Source organism: Anarhichas minor, unplaced genomic scaffold (genome assembly GCF_050575085.1).
Source record: "Anarhichas minor isolate MPS153535 unplaced genomic scaffold, ASM5057508v1 ptg000045l, whole genome shotgun sequence".
Taxonomy (NCBI): domain Eukaryota; kingdom Metazoa; phylum Chordata; class Actinopteri; order Perciformes; family Anarhichadidae; genus Anarhichas; species Anarhichas minor.
Genome location: NW_027466491.1, coordinates 1,690,845 through 1,711,655, shown reverse-complemented (window position 1 = coordinate 1,711,655; position 20,811 = coordinate 1,690,845). Strand labels below are relative to the sequence as shown.

Genomic DNA, 20,811 nt, shown 5'->3' with positions numbered 1-20,811 from the left:
GACAACACCCACTGGCTGGACGATAGACTTTGTTTGGTGTTGGGAGTTGTAGTTCTCTAATTTGGAATAAGAAGAAGAAGCTACAGGCCAGGCTGAGGAAAAGACTACAGTACTTGTTGTCCGAAGATAACGCGATAGTCGATTGTTTTCTCGCGCATGCGTATTGTTGATGACTCGCTAGCTTCGTTAGCCAAGTAGATTGGTTGATGTCCTCCCTCCAACCTTTAACTGTCTGACTTTAAGTCAGTACATTAGTCTACTGTTGACAATCCTTCGTTATTCCACCATGCTACAATTCCTGGTGAGTTTAATTGACGTTCTCGTGCATGACATCGACTAGGACGCTAAGAGATGTGAAACTAGACGAGCTAACCTGTTAGCATAACTTGCTGTCAAAACTCTTGACGGGGTTTATGGAAAATATCTACTTTGACGTTTAGGAATACATCTTTAAAGCGTGTTTCACCAATCCTACAGCGAGCAGTTAAACATACCACCTAATGAAAGTACTTTAAGTTAACATGTAACTTAAGAGCTGTTACTCTATCAGAAAGGCAGACATTTTGGCCTTAAATGACAGTTGTTGTTTCTCTTCCAGGCTGGTTTTACCCTGGGGAACGTTGTGGGGATGTACCTGGCTCAGAACTATGAGGCAAGTATATCTACATTAGTTCACAGCTGCAACTAAAACCGACCTGTATAACCTTCATGGAGGTATTGGACCTATCTCAGGACTGTTGTATTAGACTACATTAGTTTTAGCAAGGTGTATCTCACAAACTGGTATCTGTGCGTTGGATTGTATTGACTGATTTTACTTTCTAGGTTCCCAACATAGCCAAGAAAATTGAGGCCTTTAAGAAAGATGTGGAGGCCAAGAAGAAGCCCCCAGAGTGAGCAAAGCCGGACCATGTCGCAAGAAGATATGCACTCTGTAGAGAAACATATTTATTTTACAGGGATATAGTACAATGAGTGTACATTTGATAAAAGGATTGATATTGTGAAATATATATGAGAATATTAACAGTGCCTGGAACCATATTTGTTTCTTCCCTTTAGTTTTATAGGCATGTTCTCATGTGGCCTATTTTTATAAGACAAATTGTGCAAAGACTGGATTTAAAGAATATAACAAGTGACTAATGGGATCACTTCAAGTCCAATATCATGGCACTGTTGACTGGTGTTTTCTAGGATGCACTGTGGTGTTTTAACTTGCACATTACGTTCATATTCTCAACATTAAGTGAACATTAAAAGAGCTTCTCTGTTGTCGCCCACAAAGTTTAAAGATGTCCTTCACAAGCTTCAAGTGTATCAATAACTGCCAACTTTCGACACAAGTGTAAACACAACTCTGGATCATTCAGCTTACAATAAAGTTGCTGTATATGAATTTTAAAGTCTATGCGTCATGAAGTTTCACGAGCACAAGTTTGCTTTCCTGTATGGATTTGCAGAAGAAAAACAAATCTATATTGCTGTGTTGCACTGGTTCCAACAGTCAGAACAGTGTATACATGCTGTCACTACAAATGTGTCCACCAGGTGGTGCCATTTAGATATACCCATCATTTTAACCAAAATTGGGGGAAAAGTTACTTAGGTTTGGCAAAAACTAATTTACTTTTTCTTCTTACGTTTTTTTTTCCCTTTTCATTTGATTTTGGCCACCCAAAACCTCTGAACTCCAGACAGTCCACTGCATTGTGAGAAATGTAGTAGACATTCTCCACGGCTGCTGGGCTGAGAATGTCCACATCCGTCCTGGTGGATTTGGCACTAGAGCAGTGATTCTTAACCATGGGGCCGCGAACGCCACCTAGAGGGCCGCAAAAAACTTTCAGTTTTGCACCTGTGGGCCGCATAGGTTATCAATTGAAGACACCAGAGATATTACTGTTCTCCATGAGACGCTCAGTTACAATATAGCTTCCCACCACCTGGTGGCGGTAATGTCAGTCAGTTGTTTAACAAGCTACAATAAGCAGAAGAAGACACTCAGCTAGCCGCTAGCCCAGGCATGGGCAAACTACGGCCGTTGGGTTTTTTAATCCGGCCCGTCAAATATTGGTACACAATTGTCCAAACTATAATAAAGAATAGAGCTCGGCAGTATACCGGTTTTAATTTCCCGTATGATATGAATTCTTCACACACCATTATACCTGTGCATAGCCAAAACAACTGCTGTCAACAAGCAGCTAAATGTATTCTTTGCTGCTAACGCGCAGCGGTCAGCGCTAGTTGTCTTATATGTATTGAGAGGGAACCCTAGTCATGGTCATAACTTTATAACACAACAACTAACAACCCACAACTAATGCTCTTTAACAGAGAATAACACAACAGCACACAACAGTCTGTGACACATAAACAATTTGTAACACTAATAATTGTACATTTATAAAATTTCACCGCCGAACTGGATGCTGGGTACAGCTCGCGAGCGAGCCTGCTTGCTAGCACAACAGTCTGCTAACAGCTGGGAGAGGCTCCGTCGCTCCAGTAACGTTACATTAAAGAACAGAACAGAGCAATGCAGGATGAACAAAGACAAACCGGAGCAGTGTTACATCATTTAATGAATCATAAACATTATATGATTTAACCACTAGAGGGCAGCAGCGTTAAATCATTTAATGAGTAATAAACATTACACGATTTAACCACTAGAGGGCAGCAGTGTTAAATCATTTAATGAGTAATAAACATTACACGATTTAACCACTAGAGGGCAGCAGTGTTAAATCATTTAATGAATCATCAACATTACACGATTTAACCACTAGAGGGCAGCAGTGTTAAATCATTTAATGAGTAATAAACATTACACGATTTAACCACTAGAGGGCAGCAGTGTTAAATCACTTAATGAATCATCAACATTACACGATTTAACCACTAGAGGGCAGCAGTGTTAAATCATTTAATGAGTAATAAACATTACACGATTTAACCACTAGAGGGCAGCAGTGTTAAATCAATGAATGAATCATAAACATTACACGATTTAACCACTAGAGGGCAGCAGTGTTAAATAATTTAATGAGTAATAAACATTACACGATTTAACCACTAGAGGGCAGCAGTGTTAAATCAATGAATGAATCATAAACATTACACGATTTAACCACTAGAGGGCAGCAGTGTTAAATCATTTAATGAGTAATAAACATTACACGATTTAACCACTAGAGGGCAGCAGTGTTAAATCATTTAATGAATCATAATTACATGATTTAACCACTAGAGGGCAACAGTGTTAAATCATTTAATGAATCATCAACATTACACGATTTAACCACTAGAGGGCAGCAGTGTTAAATAATTTAATGAATCATAAACATTACACGATTTAACCACTAGAGGGCAGCAGTGTTAAATCATTTAATGAATCATCAACATTACACGATTTAACCACTAGAGGGCAGCAGTGTTAAATCATTTAATGAGTAATGAACATTACACGATTTAACCACTAGAGGGCAGCAGTGTTAAATCAATGAATGAATCATAAACATTACACGATTTAACCACTAGAGGGCAGCAGTGTTAAATAATTTAATGAGTAATAAACATTACACGATTTAACCACTAGAGGGCAGCAGTGTTAAATCATTTAATGAATCATGAACATTACACGATTTAACCACTAGAGGGCAGCAGTGTTAAATCATTTAATGAATCATGAACATTACACGATTTAACCACTAGAGGGCAGCAGTGTTAAATCATTTAATGAATCATAATTACATGATTTAACCACTAGAGGGCAGCAGTGTTAAATCATTTAATGAATCATCAACATTACACGATTTAACCACTAGAGGGCAGCAGTGTTAAATCATTTAATGAATCATGAACATTACACGATTTAACCACTAGAGGGCAGCAGTGTTAAATCATTGAATGAATCATAAACATTACATGATTTAACCACTAGAGGGCAGCAGTGTTAAATTATTTAATGAATCATAAACATTACACGATTTAACCACTAGAGGGCAGCAGTGTTAAATCATTTAATGAGTAATAAACATTACAAGATTTAACCACTAGAGGGCAGCAGTGTTAAATCATTTAATGAATCATGAACATTACATGATTTAACCACTAGAGGGCAGCAGTGTTAAATCATTTAATGAGTAATAAACATTACACGATTTAACCACTAGAGGGCAGCAGTGTTACATAATTTAATGAATCATGAACATTACACGATTTAACCACTAGAGGGCAGCAGTGTTAAATCATTTAATGAATCATGAACATTACACGATTTAACCACTAGAGGGCAGCAGTGTTAAATCATTGAATGAATCATAAACATTACATGATTTAACCACTAGAGGGCTGCAGTGTTAAATCATTTAATGAGTAATAAACATTACACGATGTAACCACTAGAGGGCAGCAGTATTAAATCATTTAATGAATCATGAACATTACATGATTTAACCACTAGAGGGCAGCAGTGTTAAATCATTTAATGAATCATAAACATTACACGATTTAACCACTACACTGTAGTGGTAGAAAAAATGAAGACTACAGTGGTGCCATACCCCCCCCCCCCCCCCCCCCCAAAAAAAAGTCTAAATGTGCGCAAGTACAATCCTGACTTTCTTAACACTTTCAGTGTGTGGAATGTGGGCTAATGCTATCAAACGAAGCACTGAAGCCTTCAAAATAAAGCGACACTTAGCGACAAAACATCTAACGCTCGTGGGAAAGCCTGTTGGGCTTCTTGTTGTGTATGCAGGTTTACATACACATGATAAATAAATGTCTTTGTGATCATCACATTGTATCATCTCATTTATTTGACAAGGGTTTTGCCTGTTCAACTCCGCGAGGACGCCGGCGTCCTCGATCCCCTCCCCTTCCGTTCAGTTACTACGGCTTGCTTGCGCAAACTACGTCACAAAACATGGCCGTGTTTGGTATCCCAGCATGCCCAAAACCCTTATCTTTGCAAAGAAATCATCGATTTTCTTTCATTTCTTATGGATTTTTCACAAAAGGAGCCCAAACACACACTGTCCAAAGTCGCCATAACCGCTGCAAGTCGGATCTTGCAGCATTTCGACGGAAAAAGACACATTACAGACCCAACAATGTGCTAGCGGATGTTATCATGGAGCTAGTAGCTTCAGAAAACGCTAGTACTTAAAGTACAAACCTTATCTTCCTCTTCTATTAGCCGTCAACCAACGTATAACCTTGCGTACTGAGCTACCCAAATACTCGATCGTGCGCTCAGTCGCAGCCATTACGCACAGTAAGTCCGCTACTTACATACCACGTCTTCGACCATATATATATAGTTTTTGCAATTTGCAAAGGCTAAAAATAAAAGGAAAATAATATAATATCAAAATATAAAGGGAGAAACACCTTTAGTGTGTCAGAATATCATTTGGTTACCATGTGTCCATTTGGGTCTCCAAATATCCTTTTAGAGCTCCGCCTGGATCTCTTCATGGAAGAAACACTGTAGAATCGTCATACTTTGTCCAATCTTCTTCAAATTTGAGGCAGTTGTTCACTGATAGTGTAGTTACAGCCCTATACTGTCATTTACCTGTACAGATACAGCCACAGGCAGTTATTTATACTGAAAGATACTTTTTTATTTTATGCGGACAAAAATCTTCAATTTTTACTGACTCCAAAGGCCCACTGCTCTGTTTCTATATGACCTACAGGTTTTCTGACACTTTTGATGCATATAGTCAGAGTGGTTCAGAAGCTACAGCCATTTTAATTTGGGTATGTCATTTTAGGCGGTTTTGCTCCAACATAGGGGTGGAGTTGAACAGGTAACAATATAGTTATTGAATACAAATCAAACCAAGAGTGAGATCAATTAGTTAAACTAATAGTGTTAATATTTGAATGGGCCCCGGGGCACTTTGTACTTGAAAAGTTGGGCCCCGAGGTCAAAAAGGTTAAGAACCCCTGCACTAGAGGACCTCTTTTTTTGAGTGTTTTTGGACTCAGTCTTCTTGGTGGGTCTAGAACGATGAGACCTTGATTTCCCTGATTTGGTGGGCTTTGAAAAAAATAAGGTTAACTACATTCAGGTTTGGTTCCTCTACTTTGACATGTTTTGATAGCCCTGATAGTCTATCAAACATGCCCCGATAGTCTGTAATGTTACATGTCGAGGTCACTTCCAATATGAGATTATTTATCCATCTGTAAACTTAAGATGCGTACACAGAAGAATGCTAGAATTAACAGATCTGTTTTTTCAGATACACAAGATGCTTTAATGGCTATGTAACAAAGTGCTTTCTCAAAACAGTTTGTGCTTAAAATTGTCACAAATAGAAAATATATACGCATATCTTACCAGTTCAGGACTTGGCACTGTAGTAGGTAAATTATTGTTGCATCCGAGACGTAGCTAGGCTTCACATGCAACACTAAGCTAAACAAGAGATGAGCTAAATGAATTGAATAAAATCCAACAGCCAGCTATCTTTGCTTTTTTATTTTTAGTGCAGTGGAAATCCTCACTTGTTAAGACAATAAGCTTTCAAATTCATTGGCAATCCTCCCCAAATTCTCCCAATTTAAAAAGCCCTCGCATTCACAATGTGAAAGTGCAGTTTTGACATCACGGTAACATTTAAATACATTCAGTGAATGTAAAACAGGGCGGTACCATGCAGAAGCTCTTGGATCTCTCAAACATGCATTACAAATAAATAACAATAATTACAAGTATGCAGCCACTGTCAGTGTAAGAAATCCAATATGGACCCAAGAAACTTCCGTTGTGAGTGAGACACAACCCAAAATAAAAATGCACTATAAACAAATGATATGAACTTAAACAATCAACTGTGTGCCAATAAAACTAGTCGTATGGCATTAATAAACACCTTTTTCTGTTGCATTTAAATGTCAAAATAAGACTTGTAAAAAATACAGAGAAGTGCTTTATTCCAGCAAGAACAATGATGGAGGTTTGTCAATCACCTGCATAGAGACATTTTTTTTTTTTTTCTTCTTTGAAGGCAGAATTTGGTTTAAAAAGCCTCCAGTGCAGCAACAGAGTAATAGTTGTTTTTTTTCTTCATGTAAACTGATACTTAAACAGTCAGTAGTGGTGTCAGCAGTACTTCAACCAGAGGACATTACACTAAGTACAGTATCTGCCCTGCCGATCGGTCTGTGGTAGAACAATACAAATTCTAGCCGGTAGTTTACCCCGACGACCCTAAATAATGGAGCAACATGTTATCAAAACTGTGGCAGTGATGCAGGAGCAGACGCGCATGTTGACTGCAGAGCTCCAAGCATTTAAGCCCTTGAGGGTGACAAAAAGGGTTGCAAGGGGGCGTCAAGTAGCAGAGCTACTGTGTAGAGACTAGGTGGACTATCATGTCGATGATGCGGGAACCTCGGGGGCAGCTGCACAGGTCCATGCTCGGGTTCCGGATTTTATCTTCCAGCAGCTGGTCCAACTCCCAGCGCAGCTCCTTCACCAGCTCAGCCACCTGGATAACACGCACACATATTTAGCGCCAATATCTGAAACAACCTCGGCTAACAGCACGAACATCTGAACCAAACCGTGCATCGCAGCATGCAGACAATTTCTTTTTAGCATGTAGGGCAGACTATATGGCACCGCATCATGTTTTCTTAGTTTAAAGGGCCCCCATTAGTGTACTGCATCTCGTTTTCTCCACTGGAAGGGGGCACTTAGTCATGTTTTATTTACCATAGGGGCATCGAAAAAGGGCACTTTATCATGTTTTCTCCACTAGAAGGAGTCGTGGGAGTCCAGCGGCAGCATAAGCGAAGCACAGGTGGAGCAAGACTTGCTAGCACACTTAATTTAAGCTTCTGCGACATCGGACGGTGAGCAAAGTTGTGCCCTCAAAAGGATGCTGAATGGGAGACGAGCAACACTTTTCCTAGGGCCGAATTATATATTATATTAGGGACGGGTTCCAAGAAGGGAGGTGTCGCATTTTAGACCGTTTTTTTTCTTCATAAAAGCCTGTTAAATCCTTAGAGCATATAAAAAACAACTTTAGAAACAGCATGTAACCTTTTTACACCATCACCTCTCACTGAGGTTTGGGCCATGCTCATTTATCATCAAAATATCACGTGTTTCTATATTTCAACTAAGCCAAAATCTGTACAGACATGTACAGGGAGATGTGCAAAGATATCTCAAACAGCGTTGTGCATGTAAACTATCAAATCTCGGTTATCTCTGACCTGATGAGAAGCGGCAGCAAAGCGGATCCATCCATCGTCGAGGGAGATGACAAACTCTCCCTTGTGCAGCTCCATGTGGACCTGCCCGCCTCCAAACAGCACCAGCGGGTAGACGGACACCATGCTGCAGTCCCTGATGAAGATGCGGCTCGTCTTCACCTTCTCGTGGTAAACCAGGTAGGGGCTGTTGTAGTGGCGAACCTGGAGCACGGAGAAAAGTCTCAAGGGGCTTGTACCTCTAAACAGCTGTTGGATACGAGGCCACATCTTTCCTCTTTTATCTCACCGTGTAGTTGACAGACGACGGGTGCACATGGACGCAGCCGTCGTCCTTGGTCATGTAACGGAGCTCGCTGGCTTTGGGCTGCATCTTCATCGCTCCTTTGCTCGTCATCTTGTAGTTCCCTTGAGGAGATCGCACCTAGAACAAAAGGACCAAACACAGGAGTGTGAAGCCAAGTCAAGGCACGGGACCGTTGTATACCAACACACTGGCTTGAGTTTCTTATTCTGATGGAGGGAAATAATGAATACACACCTGGACCACATTGGGATAGAGGGCAGCACAAAGCATGGCGGACATCAGCCGGATGTTATCTGCGTTCAAGTTAGCCTGAAAAGGAATAACATTTATCATTATAATCAGATTCTCCTTAAGACTATAAGGTTACATTGTAGTTTATCTGTGTGCTTAAAAGCAGACTGAAATAAGTATGTACAAGTATGTGCAGCTCATACAATTGAAATAAATGATCTATAAAATAAGCTAGATAGAGGTACGAGATATCTATATTGTACAACTGATATATTAATGTGCATTGGAACAACCAATAAAAACACTTCCAGCACTACAATGCAGTTTTGTGTGTGTGTGTGTGTGTGTGTGTGTGTGTGTGTGTGTTACCTCGGGGCCGGTGGCCTCTAGAACACCATCGGTGCCTTTAGAGCTCATGCGCTCTATAACCCGGGCCCTCAGTCCCTCCTTGATGAAGCCAATGTCAGACAGCAGTTCGGCAAACTGCCTCTTCAGACTGGCGATCTCCTGCACAGATCACAACAGACATTTTTTTTATAAAGAAATGTCTGACATGTATGACAGCACAGTTGTTGAAGAGAGTGAAGTAGGCGCTTCAGACAGCACCGCCTCACCTGTAAGACTCGCCCAGACAGAAAGTTCTCCCTGCAGTAAAGGAAGCCAGCCTGGTTGCCATTCTTTGCAGCACAGCACCATCCCTGCAAGAGAGGGATGATCCATCACATCTACCATTTGGAACGTCAACATTTCTACAAAGATAAGTGGACGAAGATGAGTGCAGTCTTTACCTTGTATGCCTGCAGCAAAGCTAGATGGTCACTACTGGCCAAGGCAAAGGCTAGTTTCTTCTCATTGGCTTCTTCCCGCTTATCCCATGGAGACACCTGGAAGACAGACAGAAGACCAAATATATAAAGCATTTCTATAGAAGGAGACACTTCTTGATTAATAATCATTATGCGAGTTCTTCTCGACAGCAGCAAGCGATTTCTTACAAATGGGGATTTGAAGGCCAGACTGGCTGCGATGGTGAGTGCCGGGTCGAGACAGCGAAAGATGGCACCGAACAGCATGAGTTTCCCGATGCGCACGTCAACGGGCAGGCAGGCCAGGTGGTAGCCCAGCGGGGTCAGTTTCTCATCTGCCGTTAGAGCTCCAAGGTCCCGCAGGCGCTGCTTGGCTGCATCCAAGCTTTCCAACGCCGGGGGCTCGATGAGCCGAGAGAAGACCGACTCCAGCGTCCGCTCAGCAAACACGTCCAGGATCTTGATTCTGTTGGCGAGAGAGGGAAATGGTAAATGCACGGGGAGATAGTGTATTGCATATCGTTGAATTTGACATGGTGCTACAGGTAAGGCCTGTCTAGAGAGAGGACCCTCTCTCCATTGTCTCCAGTAAACCAGTTTCCATTCCCAAGCATAAGTCCCAGTAGCCATGTCACACATGAAGCTCTATTGTTTGCATTTACAGAGACAAAAAAAAAAAAGTGGTTGGCACTGTGCAAAGAAAAATAAGACGGATCTACCGGAGGCAGAGCTGCTCCAGAGGAACTCTCTGGATCTCAGGCAGCTGTTGCTCAGCCAGCTGGTGTTGGAAGCAGTGGCTGGTGAAGAGGTGGAAGCAGATCCCCGAGGCCACGCGACCTGCTCGACCCCTCCTCTGCAGAGCGTTGGCCCGGGAAACCCATGAGTCCTCCAGGCTCTCCATGCTTTTAGTTGCATCGTACCTGAAAATATAGTCAAGAAGAAATGTACGTATTAAAATGAGTTGTTCAACACTCCACGTTGCACAGATTTTAAAAGTACTGTATGATTGATATTGATTGTGTGTGGCAACAAAAAGATGGTACAATTCACAACGATTATTCTCTAAAAATGCACAAATTTATACAAATACAGTTCATCCAAAGACTCAACTTGAGGTTACCTTTTCTCCTTCATCTTGCCGGAGTCGATGACATACACCACATCGTCAATGGTTACCGAGGTCTCTGCGATGTTGGTGGAGATGATAATCTTCGTGACACCTTCTGGGGGGCGGCTGAAAACGGCCTGCTGCTCCTCATTGGACAAGGTTGAATGGAGTGGGTACACCGCACACCTAACGATGGGAAAGTACAGCCACATTAGTTAGCTTCTGATTAGTAGAGCGTTTAAAGTGATAGAAGATCACCCTATAATGAGATGGTATTCTTGCTGCCATGTACCAACCCTTAAAAAAAAAAAAGAAAAAACTATAAAAACACAAATGTAAAATCATGTAGTCAAGGATTTGGTTTTAAACAAGTCAAGAAATTCTGGTTTGCCCCAAAAAGGAGAAAAAAGAAACTACCACAGAGCATTCATTTTATACCCTCATGAACAATAACAGGAACTAAAGTTGCCAAAAGCACACGACTTGACACACAGACCTGCTTTTGCCCCTGTTGTTGAACATTCTGTTGGACATGAGCTGCTCGTAGAGCATCTTGATCTCAGCCAGGCCGGGCAAAAACACGAGCACCGCACCTGGATAAAGAAACAAAAAGTTCATACTGAAACTTAGTAAAAGTTCACTCTGAAACGTCCAGTCTTGAATTCATACTTCTGTGATTATACATGGCGGATTCGTACCTGGAGGGTAGTCGTGTTTTCCATCTACAATCCACTCCAGCAGGCTCTCCACCAGGTCCATGTTGATCTTGTCCAGGTCCATTGTAGCAATAGTCTTCAGCACAGACTTCTTAGTGTCTGCAGAAAAAAACAACACAAATGTAACATTCATGCATTAACAGGCAGCAACAGAATATTTGGACAAGAGCTACAAGAACCCATAAAACAGACCAGCTCCGTTTAACTCACCTTTGAATCTGACCGTGAGATCCTGCAGGCTGAGCTGCTGGTCTGGAATGGAGTCTTTGACATAGTCCTTCTTACAGAAAGACATGAAGTTCCACATGTCGTCACCCAAGTCGTCCACCGTGTCTCTTGGCTCTACTTTGCTTCCTCGTCCACCTGAGGAAGACGAATTCTGTTTCCCTGAGCGCATATAAGGGCTGCCATCCTCGATGACATAGCTGGGAAAATAAATAAAACTTAACTGAGTATTAAGACAAAAAGTCAACTACATCCTTTCACCTTTTAATATTCCTCAGCCGAGTTTGCCTAAATATTTGTTGGATTGAAGTACTTACCGGGATTTATCGATTGCATCTTCAAGAAAAAACTGGTCCACGGGAAACGTGCGACCTGAAACGAGAGAAATCCACTTAGTAGGAAAAAAAAAAACAATCTACGGAATGAGGCGTCTGAGTTGAACATGTGATGTGTATGTCATGTCTAAAACAGATGCCACATAGAGCTAATTACCTGGGATGTGGACAGTGGGACAGTCGTAAAAATACTCAGAGAAGAGTTTGGCATTGAGCGTGGCACTCATGAGAATGATCTTCATGTCTGGCCTCTGCAATATCAGGTCTTTTAACACCAACAGCAGGAAGTCACTGACCAAGAGAAGATGAAACAGAGACGGAGAGTGAATCCAGTTACAAAGAAGTAAATACTTTCCTGTTTGAGAAGGGAACGTCTGAGATTGACTAAATAACAAAAGGCTATTTGGTGACGGCTCAAAGCACAATGAGAGCACGGGTTTGATTGATACCCTGCTATTTTCTTGATTTTATGAATTGTACCCTTTTCTTTTTAACATCATTATTGATTGAGGCTCTGGCAATATTGTCTCCGTCACACTCGTGCCAATAAAGCAGAATGAATTGAAAATTGAATGCACACTTTCTGTACCATCTGTGAGTGGTCTATGTAATCTCACCTCTCCTCCGTTCGCTCGTGCACCTCATCCACAATGACGTGCGTGACGCCTTTGAGGTCCGCCTCGCTCTCCAGTCTCCTCAGCAACACGCCTGTGGTGCAGTACAGCAGTCTGGTGGCAGACGTCTGTCAGTCAGTGAAAAGAGAGGTAGAAGTCATTATTTTATAACACAAAGCTTGGCTACATATACTTAGGTTAGGACTTAGAATCACATGCAATGCATTCTAAGTCCTCTGGATCCAGTGACTAATGCTGATGGCTTAAAATCCTGCACACTACACACATGTACAAGTCAAATGTGGCCGTACCCGAACACTCTCCAGGCGGATCTGGTAGCCCACTGAGTTGCCGAGAGACTCTGCACGCTCCTGTGCCACTCGCTGGGCCACAGAGATGGCAGAGATGCGGCGTGGCTGAGTACAGATGATGTTGACCACCTCCTCCGCTGGTCCCCCCAATGAGTCGTCCAGAATGAACTGAGGGATCTGAGTGGTCTTACCACACCTGCAGAGAAGCAACAGAAGATAAACATTAAAACAGAATCATATCTGTTACCGAGAGCTATGAATGAGCTGAGCGTCTTTATATCTACCAGATATTTGCTTCATATAACCTTCTGGGATCTTTATTTTTTTTAAATAATGTATTTTTACATGTTGTTTATATGCTACCCTCTGTGACCTACCCCGTCATCCCGCTGACAACCAGCACCTGGCACTGGTCTAACAGGTCGAGGATGTTTTCCTTTTCTTTCCAAGCCGGCAGTTTCCTCCTCTGCTCCAACATGGACCTGAAACGCCCGGATGACTGGGTGAACGGGAGGATGAGAGAACAGCAATGCATTAAAATACATACACCGTGTTGGAGAAGATGCGAGCTGTGACACAATGTAAAGATGGGCCTTCTTTCACCTGTTTACTCTTAAACTCTCGGCACAGCTTGCCATTTTCCTTCAGTAGGTTGTCTATCTTCGGGTTGTGCCTAGTCGCCATCTTCTTCCTCAGATTGGCGTAACTCTCGTTCTCAACCGGAACGTCCTCATCCTCATCGTCCTCGTCCCTCTCATCCAGCTCCTCTGCCTCTACCGTCTCTTTCACTTTAAAGACAGAGGTGGGATTTTAACTCATATACACACACAATGTTGAGCTCTATTTGGTGAAAATAGGGACGATAAATAATAAAAAAAGCCATTGATCTTGTTGACTCACGATCTATTGGTCTCCGGTTGGCAGGTGGAGCAGTCCTTCTGTTGCTGGTATGATTACCATTATTGGTACCATTACTTCTGCTTTCTTCAGCAGCGTTGATCCTCACACTCTTAGCCATGGGAAGAGATGGTGGAGGAAGCACCACGACGGGCAGTGGTGTGCTGTATTTGTGATGACTGACAGCCAGCAGGTCCTTCATGGTAGTTTCATCCTCGCATAAAGTGATCAGAGTGTAAACAACAGGCTCGTTGCTCTTTGCCGCGGCCAACGCTTCTCCGAACAATCTCTCAGTCACGCTGAGCCTCCCTGCGGCCCCGAAGGACTCGTCGGTGGTGCTGAAGGCAACTACTGGTGCCTGGAATGGGTAACGGTTCCCTTTGGGGAATCGGACCTCTAGTTCATACTCGGGAGGAGAGTAGCTGCTGAAGCCAGGCTGGCTCGGGCCGTCCAGGTCTGGGGAACCAGCCCCAGATCTCCCTTTAGTGGGGAGCTCGTGCTTAAACTTGCACTTGTTCCCAAACCGGCAGCCTTGCCCTTTCAAGAAGAACCGGCAGACATCTCGGATGCTAATGGATCCTCCTCCACCTCGACTCCCGACTTGCCTACCATTCTTAGCAGCATTGTCTGAGAGGAATAAGAGGTCCAGGGTTATTGTCCAGACTGTATTGGCAATGCGCTCACTGAAGCGCTCACCATAGATGGCAGCTAGAGCCAGAGCTTCTTCCTGCCTCTGGCTCAGCCACTCATCCATAGGCACCGCTTCGAGGCCATCGGGGGAAACTGCTTTCTGACCGTAGCGCTCACTGAAAATCTGGCAGAGGAGCTGTTCCAAAGTGGCACCGAATTCTCCTCCACCGGACTCCAATGCTTTTTTTCCACGCTCCCTGTCAAACCCATACCTACACAAAGTCAAGATGAGGAAACGAATGGTTAGAAGACAAGGGAAACCTTCACCAACTCAAATTTTTTTAGTTCCTGACAGCACAGCAGCAAAGAAACAGACTTAAGATGAAATTGCACGATCATTTTCAACAGCAAAATAAACGAATCCGAACATCACCTGCAAAGTTTTCCTATTGCAAATAAGGAGAGGACAGGCTCAGGGGTGGGCCGGTCCTCATCGGACTCCGTCTCATACGCTGGGCTCTCCGCCCTCTCCACAGGCTCATCAGTAGTGGCCCAAAACTGGCCTTCGTCGCGGTGGTCCAACTCGTCAAATTCTTCCTCATTCTCTTCTCCCTCTGAATAATCTGAATCGGATTCACTAAGGCAGAGAGGATGATACGAGTGATTCAATAGAATTCCAATTAGTTTCTTTAAACAGGTAAGGGGATATACCACATTTAGTAGAATGTACTTACTCATATGGCTCGTCAAAATCCCGTGTCTGCAGATTCCGCAGAAGCTCCTTGAGTTGCTCTTGGTTCTCATTAGTCATGAAGAGCTTCTGCAAGGGCATGGTGCTCATCATCTCCGGCCTGATGCTGTCACTTGACTGTGGGCTTGGTCGTGTCCTCGCCAGGGACCTTGGGAGAGCCTTGCCGCTGCTTTTCCCATCGTCTCTGCTTCTCCCACTGCCTCGATCTCCACCTCCTCCCCTTCCTCGACCTGCATCCCTGCCGCCGCCGCCACCGCTACCACCACGGCCGCCGCCACGGGCACCGCTACCACCACGGCCACTGCTACCACCACGGCCACCGCTACCTCGTCCTCTCCCAGGTCTTGAGGCAAAGCCAGGTCAACAAAGAGAGAGGGAGAGAGGAGGGTATAAGAGGAAATTAGCAGGGAATGGGCACACTGTGACAAACTTAAAGTCTTATATTTAATTCCTTCACTATAAAAAGGAATACCTGCTAGGACGAGGGGGTCCAAATTCAAGGTTGAAATCATCTCCTTCATCCCAGCACCCAGCTCCTCCTTTCTTACTTCCACCTCCACCTCCACCTCCGCCACCTCCGCTTCCACGTCCACCTCCTCTTGGCTTGTTAAACTTCCCCCCTCCTCTGTTTGGCTGCCCGCCTCTTCTCCTTGCACTCATTTCTCTGTTAAAAACATACACACATGGTTTCTCAGACAACATATTTTTAAGTAGTCTAGTATCACCACCACCAACACATCATGGATTGCTTGAAAACACAGCTGTAATCCCACAGAACACTCACCTTCAATTAGTGTCCCTTCATAGCAGCAATCAATCTGTGACGTAAAGAGACATAAAATGTACAGTTTGAATGAATCTTGTCAGGAATGTACAATAATCCTGGACACACCAGAGAGAGCCGTTAGTCCAGGCAGGCAGCTACTGTACATCCACTGCAGAGCACTGTGTCGCACATCGCTGTGGGGCGGCTCGTCGTGGCACTTCATTTCAACTGTGAGCAATGAGATGGTGGCTGACACACACACACACCGCTGGTGGCTACAATTATGCAATCATACACGGTGGCATGCAGACCGACAACCCAACCAGGACGATGACCATTAAACCCAACCCCCGGCTGACTGACAGAACAAGATATAGTTAGCAATAACGTGGTGTTGTGTCGCGTAGTGCGACACACCGGGTCTGTAAAGTTGATCAAGCTTCAGCTAGCTAGCGAGCTAACAGCTAGCTAGACTCACTCTTCACTATATTCATCTAATAATCTAACAGAGAGAAGCTTTATCACGAGCCAAGTCGAGAGGTTAAAATGCTCAAGAATACCATTAGTATATGGAAAGATATCATCAGCGATAAAGTACAAAAAGTACTTGAAACACACGGCGTTAACTTTCATAAGTATGGACAAACCTGAGACAGCAGTTTCACCGGTAGACTGCTTGTCTTTGATTGGTCGAAACTCAGGGTTCATACTTCCGTTTCCGGTGTTCGGTAACGTTTTTAGGATATCATACTTGTTAACGTTCAATGTATTATTTTTAAGCATCTGTAGGTTGTTGGACTTTATATGGTCCACATATACTGAGCTAAACTATACTATAGGAGAAAAAAACAACCTTTTTATAAGCAGTTAGTTAGCTCTGCGCCAAATATTGTAACCATGCTAACTGCAGTTTCCGTCGAGCTGAGCTGACACGATGTTTGCTTGTGTTATTTTCAACTTTTTAAATCGAGTTGTTTGACTTTTCACATTCATAAAGTGGCCAGCACACAGCGGTTCTGACAACCATCTGTCCCGGATGTCTGGTGGGGTGTGATTGTGACTTTTTAAAACACCAAACAACACCTTCTGTCTTTACCATCTGCTGTATAATGTTGTATCGTTTTCACTTTCAGACCATAAGGAAAGGGATTATTTATTATTAAAAGCTCAAGGTAGGATAAATATTGCATATTCATGGTTTGCAAATATTGCATATTCATCTGACAGATAAGGTGGTAAATATGTGTATTTGTTTATAGGGGAAGGGCCTATAAAGGTGTCCTACATTTTCCCAAATGGGGACAGATATGGTGCGTAATCACTGAATATACAGCTTTACACTTTTACATCACAGAACTGTGTCAACGTCTCCTATGTCCTGTACAGAGGGAGAGTGTGACAGCTCTGCATTAGGGGTGATGAAGAGGAGCGGTGCTGGTAAACACACGTCAGCGGGTGGCGTCATATACACTGGAGAGTGGCTTGAAGACAAAGTATGTATTCAATACTCCTGATGTCTGTTACTGAAGACTGCATGGTTGTATTTGCTGTGGTTAGTCACACTGTCCTCTGTGGAATAGATCCATGGCAGAGGGACCTTGCAGCATCCCTCTGGAGCGCTCTATGAAGGAGAATTCCAAGAAAACATGTACCACGGCACGGGAACATATACCTTCCCAGACGGCTCTACTTACAAAGGTCACTTTCACAACAACAGGTAAAAGGCAATACATTTTTGGCACTTACTGTGCGATTCCTTTAATGTTTTCTGAAAAGAGCCATGATTATACTGTAGAGCTGTGGTCTAATTGATGGGCAGCCCTCTTGTATAACCAGAATGAAGCAGCTAGGCTCCAGTTGTACTCTCCCACAGCAATCAGTGGTTTAGTGTATCTCAATATGACGTTTCTCTCTTAAAGATTAGCCACTTGAACCCTAGCATTCCTAATATTTCCGTTAAATTTCCCCTTGAGCTGTTTCAAAGTTGAATAAAACATTTTATTCAATATGATCTCATTACTTTGGGGGGAAATATTCAAATCCAAGACCTGATGTTTATTATTTTTGTTTTGCCATCCATGTAAATGTAAATGTTTGATGTCCTAACTGGTGTGTTCTAGGTTGGAGGGAGACGGGGCGTTCACTGACACACAGGGACGGGTTTGGACGGGGGAGTTCCTCGGCAAAGCAGCGCTGGGCCTGAAAATGCAGCACACTTTGGCAAAACAAGCATAATTGCACTACACTCTATAAAACACTGTATATGTTTTACAATAAAATGTAACTGTATAAGTACTGGCCGCGGTGCTCCGACACAGCAAGTGTCTCTTTGTGTAAACTTCAATTTCACTCAGAAGATGTCACAATGGGGTTATTTTTTTCCTGGCCCTTTGTCACACTGCTTTTATGCTGCTGCGACAGGAAAGGTGCATTACATGCTACACTTCTTAGCTAACACAGATAAATCAAAGAATACCAGTGGCAAGTTTATGCACTTATTTCATTGCACACTTTTTCTTACTTGTTAAGACTTGAATTTTGACAAACCTGTAATTCCATCTTTGAAATCTAAGCATTATTTAGCGTGCAAATAGCAAAATAAACCCTGTATACCCATTTCTCCCTGGCTGTCTTGTCTCCGTCAGGTTGAAGGCTGAATACAGGGCAGTTGTACATCATTATAGCACCAGCCAATCACAAAGCGGGATATGCTCACGTCCCCATCCACAGCTGTACCCGAACCGTTGGAACATTGGCCCGAGGAAATGTGTGATGTGATGCGAGTGTGTGGTCAGTTTGACCTTCTGTGTGTGTGTGTGAGTGAACCAGCTGTCAAGCCTCTGCAACCCTGCAGCTAATGAACGATAACTTTACAAACAATCACAACTGTTCAACATTGTTTAATAAGCAACTCCGATATTGTACTTTGTCATTGCATTGAATAATGCCTATATGGATCTGTAATTGCACATACCCCTGAACAACTGCAGTGTTGAGTATTCATTTGGACTATTCAGATATGGAAATGTAACAAAAACACACATATACATATATATACACATATACATATATATATATATATATACACATATATACACATACACATACATATATACCGTAGTAACACCTATACAATGTTAAACAATTCTGGTAAAATACTGTACCAGATACAAGAAACAGCTATTATTATTGATTGTACAATTTTCCGGTAGAAAATAAAAACTTTGTATTGCAAACCTTCAGCTGTGATTTGAATGAATAACCTTACATGTGCTCACGAAGGCAACAGCGATGAAAAAACAAACAGAAAATGGCACTCAAATTTGGCACAAGATACAAAAAAATACATCTGAACTAGAAATGTCGCTGACGTAAATACAAACGCACAATGAGTTATTGTGTTCAGTGAAAATGTACAGCCTATGCAGTAAATGTTTAGTGCTAGAGGTGTTATTTTCATACAAGAATGTGATGATAAAGGTGTATTCATCACTACAGGTAGTGAGCTAGATGATGGCAAGGAAGCTTAAAAACTTTTGCAATATATTATCTCCATAAACCTGAGAATCTATAAAGTATACAATATTATTTTTAACAATTTCACCTTCCTGAAGAAGACAAAAAAACACCCATGTAACGCAGAACACTGACTTTGAGAGGAAAAAAAGTACACTTCTAATTGTGCTGGAAACATTAGAAAAAATTCCAAAGACCATATTTAAATGTCACCAGGTACCCAAAACAAAACAGTGGCCATGCACAGAGAAGCACAAGACTGCGTGTCAAAAGTATTGTTCTATGCCGAAGTAAAAAATGACTGCTTTTGACCCCTCGATGCAACAATCTGAACCAAGCGAGAATGATGTAAAAGAAAGGCAAACATGCTTGTTTGTGTGCTTCAGTTTCAGACATTTACGGGAAACAAACCAGAGCTCTTGACTCTGGAGCCCCGCTTAGGTAGTTGGACATGAAGGAACGGATAAGGTACAGTGAAGACAAATAAGAAAAACAGCACCATTTTTGTGACAGCTGTGTTCTTCCAAGCGAGGGTGGCAAAGTTCCCTAACAAGGCCATCTCCAAGGGGCCCGGTGTCTCACATATTGTGCTGTTTGTCAGGCAGATAGATAAGAGTCGGAGTCAGCTGGTTCAAGCAGGGATTCACAATTGTTAATTATTCTCATAGCTGAGGTTTGATTAGCCCAGGATGGTTCCATAAAACAACTCAGAGACGTGCCACCTCACTGAGCTTTTCTATGGGAACACAACAGGCCGTAGGTTCGACATGGGAGCATGAACAAATCCTGGATGACATCAGTGATGACAGATTTGTTTCTGTGATTTCTGAATTCAAAGTTCATAAGATATCTGGAATAGCAAGGACGCTATATAAAGGTACATTTTCTATTTTAAAAGAGAACAAACACAATACAGTTTCTTCCAGAAGACTATTTCTCACTCCAAACATCTGCCCAGTTTGCGTATAATTCTTTTCTTTCCGCACACACATTTTACGTTCACAAACAGACCCTAACCCAAACCCACTTACTGCTGGTATATTTCTTTTCTGGTGACATATTATGTGAGATCAATATGCCATTAGTGGAAATTGCTCCCATGTCTACATTTAGACTATCAAAATTACCCTGTGGTTTGCTTCCAAAAGGCCTTTTTTTTTTAGAAAACACTTAAGAAAAACTTTTAAATCCATCATCTACAAACCACAACCCAATACCTACAATAGGCTTTGTGTGAAAAAAGAGATGAACCGATTAGAAATCATGTAAATTTACATCTTCATAAAAAAAAAAAAATTGTTTAACCACACACATTGATACAAATAAATAGGAAAACATTACTGAGGAT

General features: G+C 42.4%; 4 protein-coding genes across 5 annotated transcripts; 2 read left to right on the top strand and 2 right to left on the bottom strand.

Moving 5' to 3' along the window:
• The first annotated feature begins 146 nt into the window (after positions 1-146).
• On the top strand, positions 147-1,399 carry stmp1 (short transmembrane mitochondrial protein 1). Its single transcript, XM_076111926.1, has 3 exons — positions 147-301; positions 599-652; positions 826-1,399. Exons 1-3 carry the CDS (start codon positions 287-289, stop codon positions 895-897), a joined length of 141 nt encoding a protein of 46 aa, XP_075968041.1. The 5' UTR covers positions 147-286; the 3' UTR covers positions 898-1,399.
• smkr1 (small lysine rich protein 1) lies at positions 1,230-1,997 on the bottom strand. Its single transcript, XM_076111925.1, has one exon. It carries the CDS (start codon positions 1,869-1,871, stop codon positions 1,602-1,604), a length of 270 nt encoding a protein of 89 aa, XP_075968040.1. The 5' UTR covers positions 1,872-1,997; the 3' UTR covers positions 1,230-1,601.
• A 4,493-nt stretch (positions 1,998-6,490) lies between these two features.
• Positions 6,491-16,588, bottom strand: dhx57 (DEAH (Asp-Glu-Ala-Asp/His) box polypeptide 57). The gene is made up of 24 exons (XM_076111920.1): positions 15,966-16,588; positions 15,654-15,845; positions 15,165-15,524; positions 14,864-15,067; positions 13,804-14,702; positions 13,507-13,691; positions 13,281-13,402; positions 12,904-13,099; positions 12,596-12,720; positions 12,136-12,269; positions 11,961-12,015; positions 11,629-11,843; positions 11,401-11,517; positions 11,199-11,295; positions 10,715-10,888; positions 10,314-10,514; positions 9,784-10,060; positions 9,577-9,672; positions 9,403-9,486; positions 9,158-9,295; positions 8,792-8,866; positions 8,540-8,674; positions 8,254-8,454; positions 6,491-7,517 (listed from the first exon to the last, which is right to left on the bottom strand). The coding sequence occupies exons 2-24, from the start codon at positions 15,839-15,841 to the stop codon at positions 7,374-7,376; spliced, it is 4,422 nt and encodes a 1,473-aa protein (XP_075968035.1). The 5' UTR covers positions 15,842-15,845; positions 15,966-16,588; the 3' UTR covers positions 6,491-7,373.
• On the top strand, positions 16,570-18,566 carry morn2 (MORN repeat containing 2). Of its 2 annotated transcripts, none has more exons than XM_076111923.1 (6): positions 16,570-16,675; positions 17,081-17,119; positions 17,207-17,257; positions 17,334-17,440; positions 17,528-17,664; positions 18,068-18,566. In XM_076111923.1, the coding sequence occupies exons 1-6, from the start codon at positions 16,585-16,587 to the stop codon at positions 18,180-18,182; spliced, it is 540 nt and encodes a 179-aa protein (XP_075968038.1). In that variant the 5' UTR covers positions 16,570-16,584; the 3' UTR covers positions 18,183-18,566. The 2 variants fall into 2 exon arrangements, with proteins under 2 accessions (XP_075968038.1, XP_075968039.1); XM_076111924.1 differs by lacking the exon at positions 16,570-16,675 and adding an exon at positions 16,682-16,990.
• The last annotated feature ends 2,245 nt before the right edge of the window (positions 18,567-20,811 follow it).

Bases quoted from the DNA above. Each gene is read 5' to 3' on its own strand.
- stmp1 (XM_076111926.1), top strand. The intron at 653-825 runs GCAAGTATATCT...TTTACTTTCTAG, and splicing joins ACCTGGCTCAGAACTATGAG to GTTCCCAACATAGCCAAGAA.
- smkr1 (XM_076111925.1), bottom strand. From the start codon at position 1,871: ATGCGGCCCACAGGTGCAAAACTGAAAGTTTTTTGCGGCCCTCTAGGT.
- dhx57 (XM_076111920.1), bottom strand. From the start codon at position 15,841: ATGAGTGCAAGGAGAAGAGGCGGGCAGCCAAACAGAGGAGGGGGGAAG. The intron at 14,703-14,863 runs GTGATGTTCGGA...GACTTTGTGTAG, and splicing joins GCAATAGGAAAACTTTGCAG to GTATGGGTTTGACAGGGAGC. The intron at 7,518-8,253 runs GTCAGAGATAAC...CGTGTTATCCAG, and splicing joins TTGCTGCCGCTTCTCATCAG to GTGGCTGAGCTGGTGAAGGA.
- morn2 (XM_076111923.1), top strand. From the start codon at position 16,585: ATGGACAAACCTGAGACAGCAGTTTCACCGGTAGACTGCTTGTCTTTG. The intron at 17,120-17,206 runs GTAGGATAAATA...ATTTGTTTATAG, and splicing joins TTTATTATTAAAAGCTCAAG to GGGAAGGGCCTATAAAGGTG. The intron at 17,665-18,067 runs GTAAAAGGCAAT...GGTGTGTTCTAG, and splicing joins GGTCACTTTCACAACAACAG to GTTGGAGGGAGACGGGGCGT.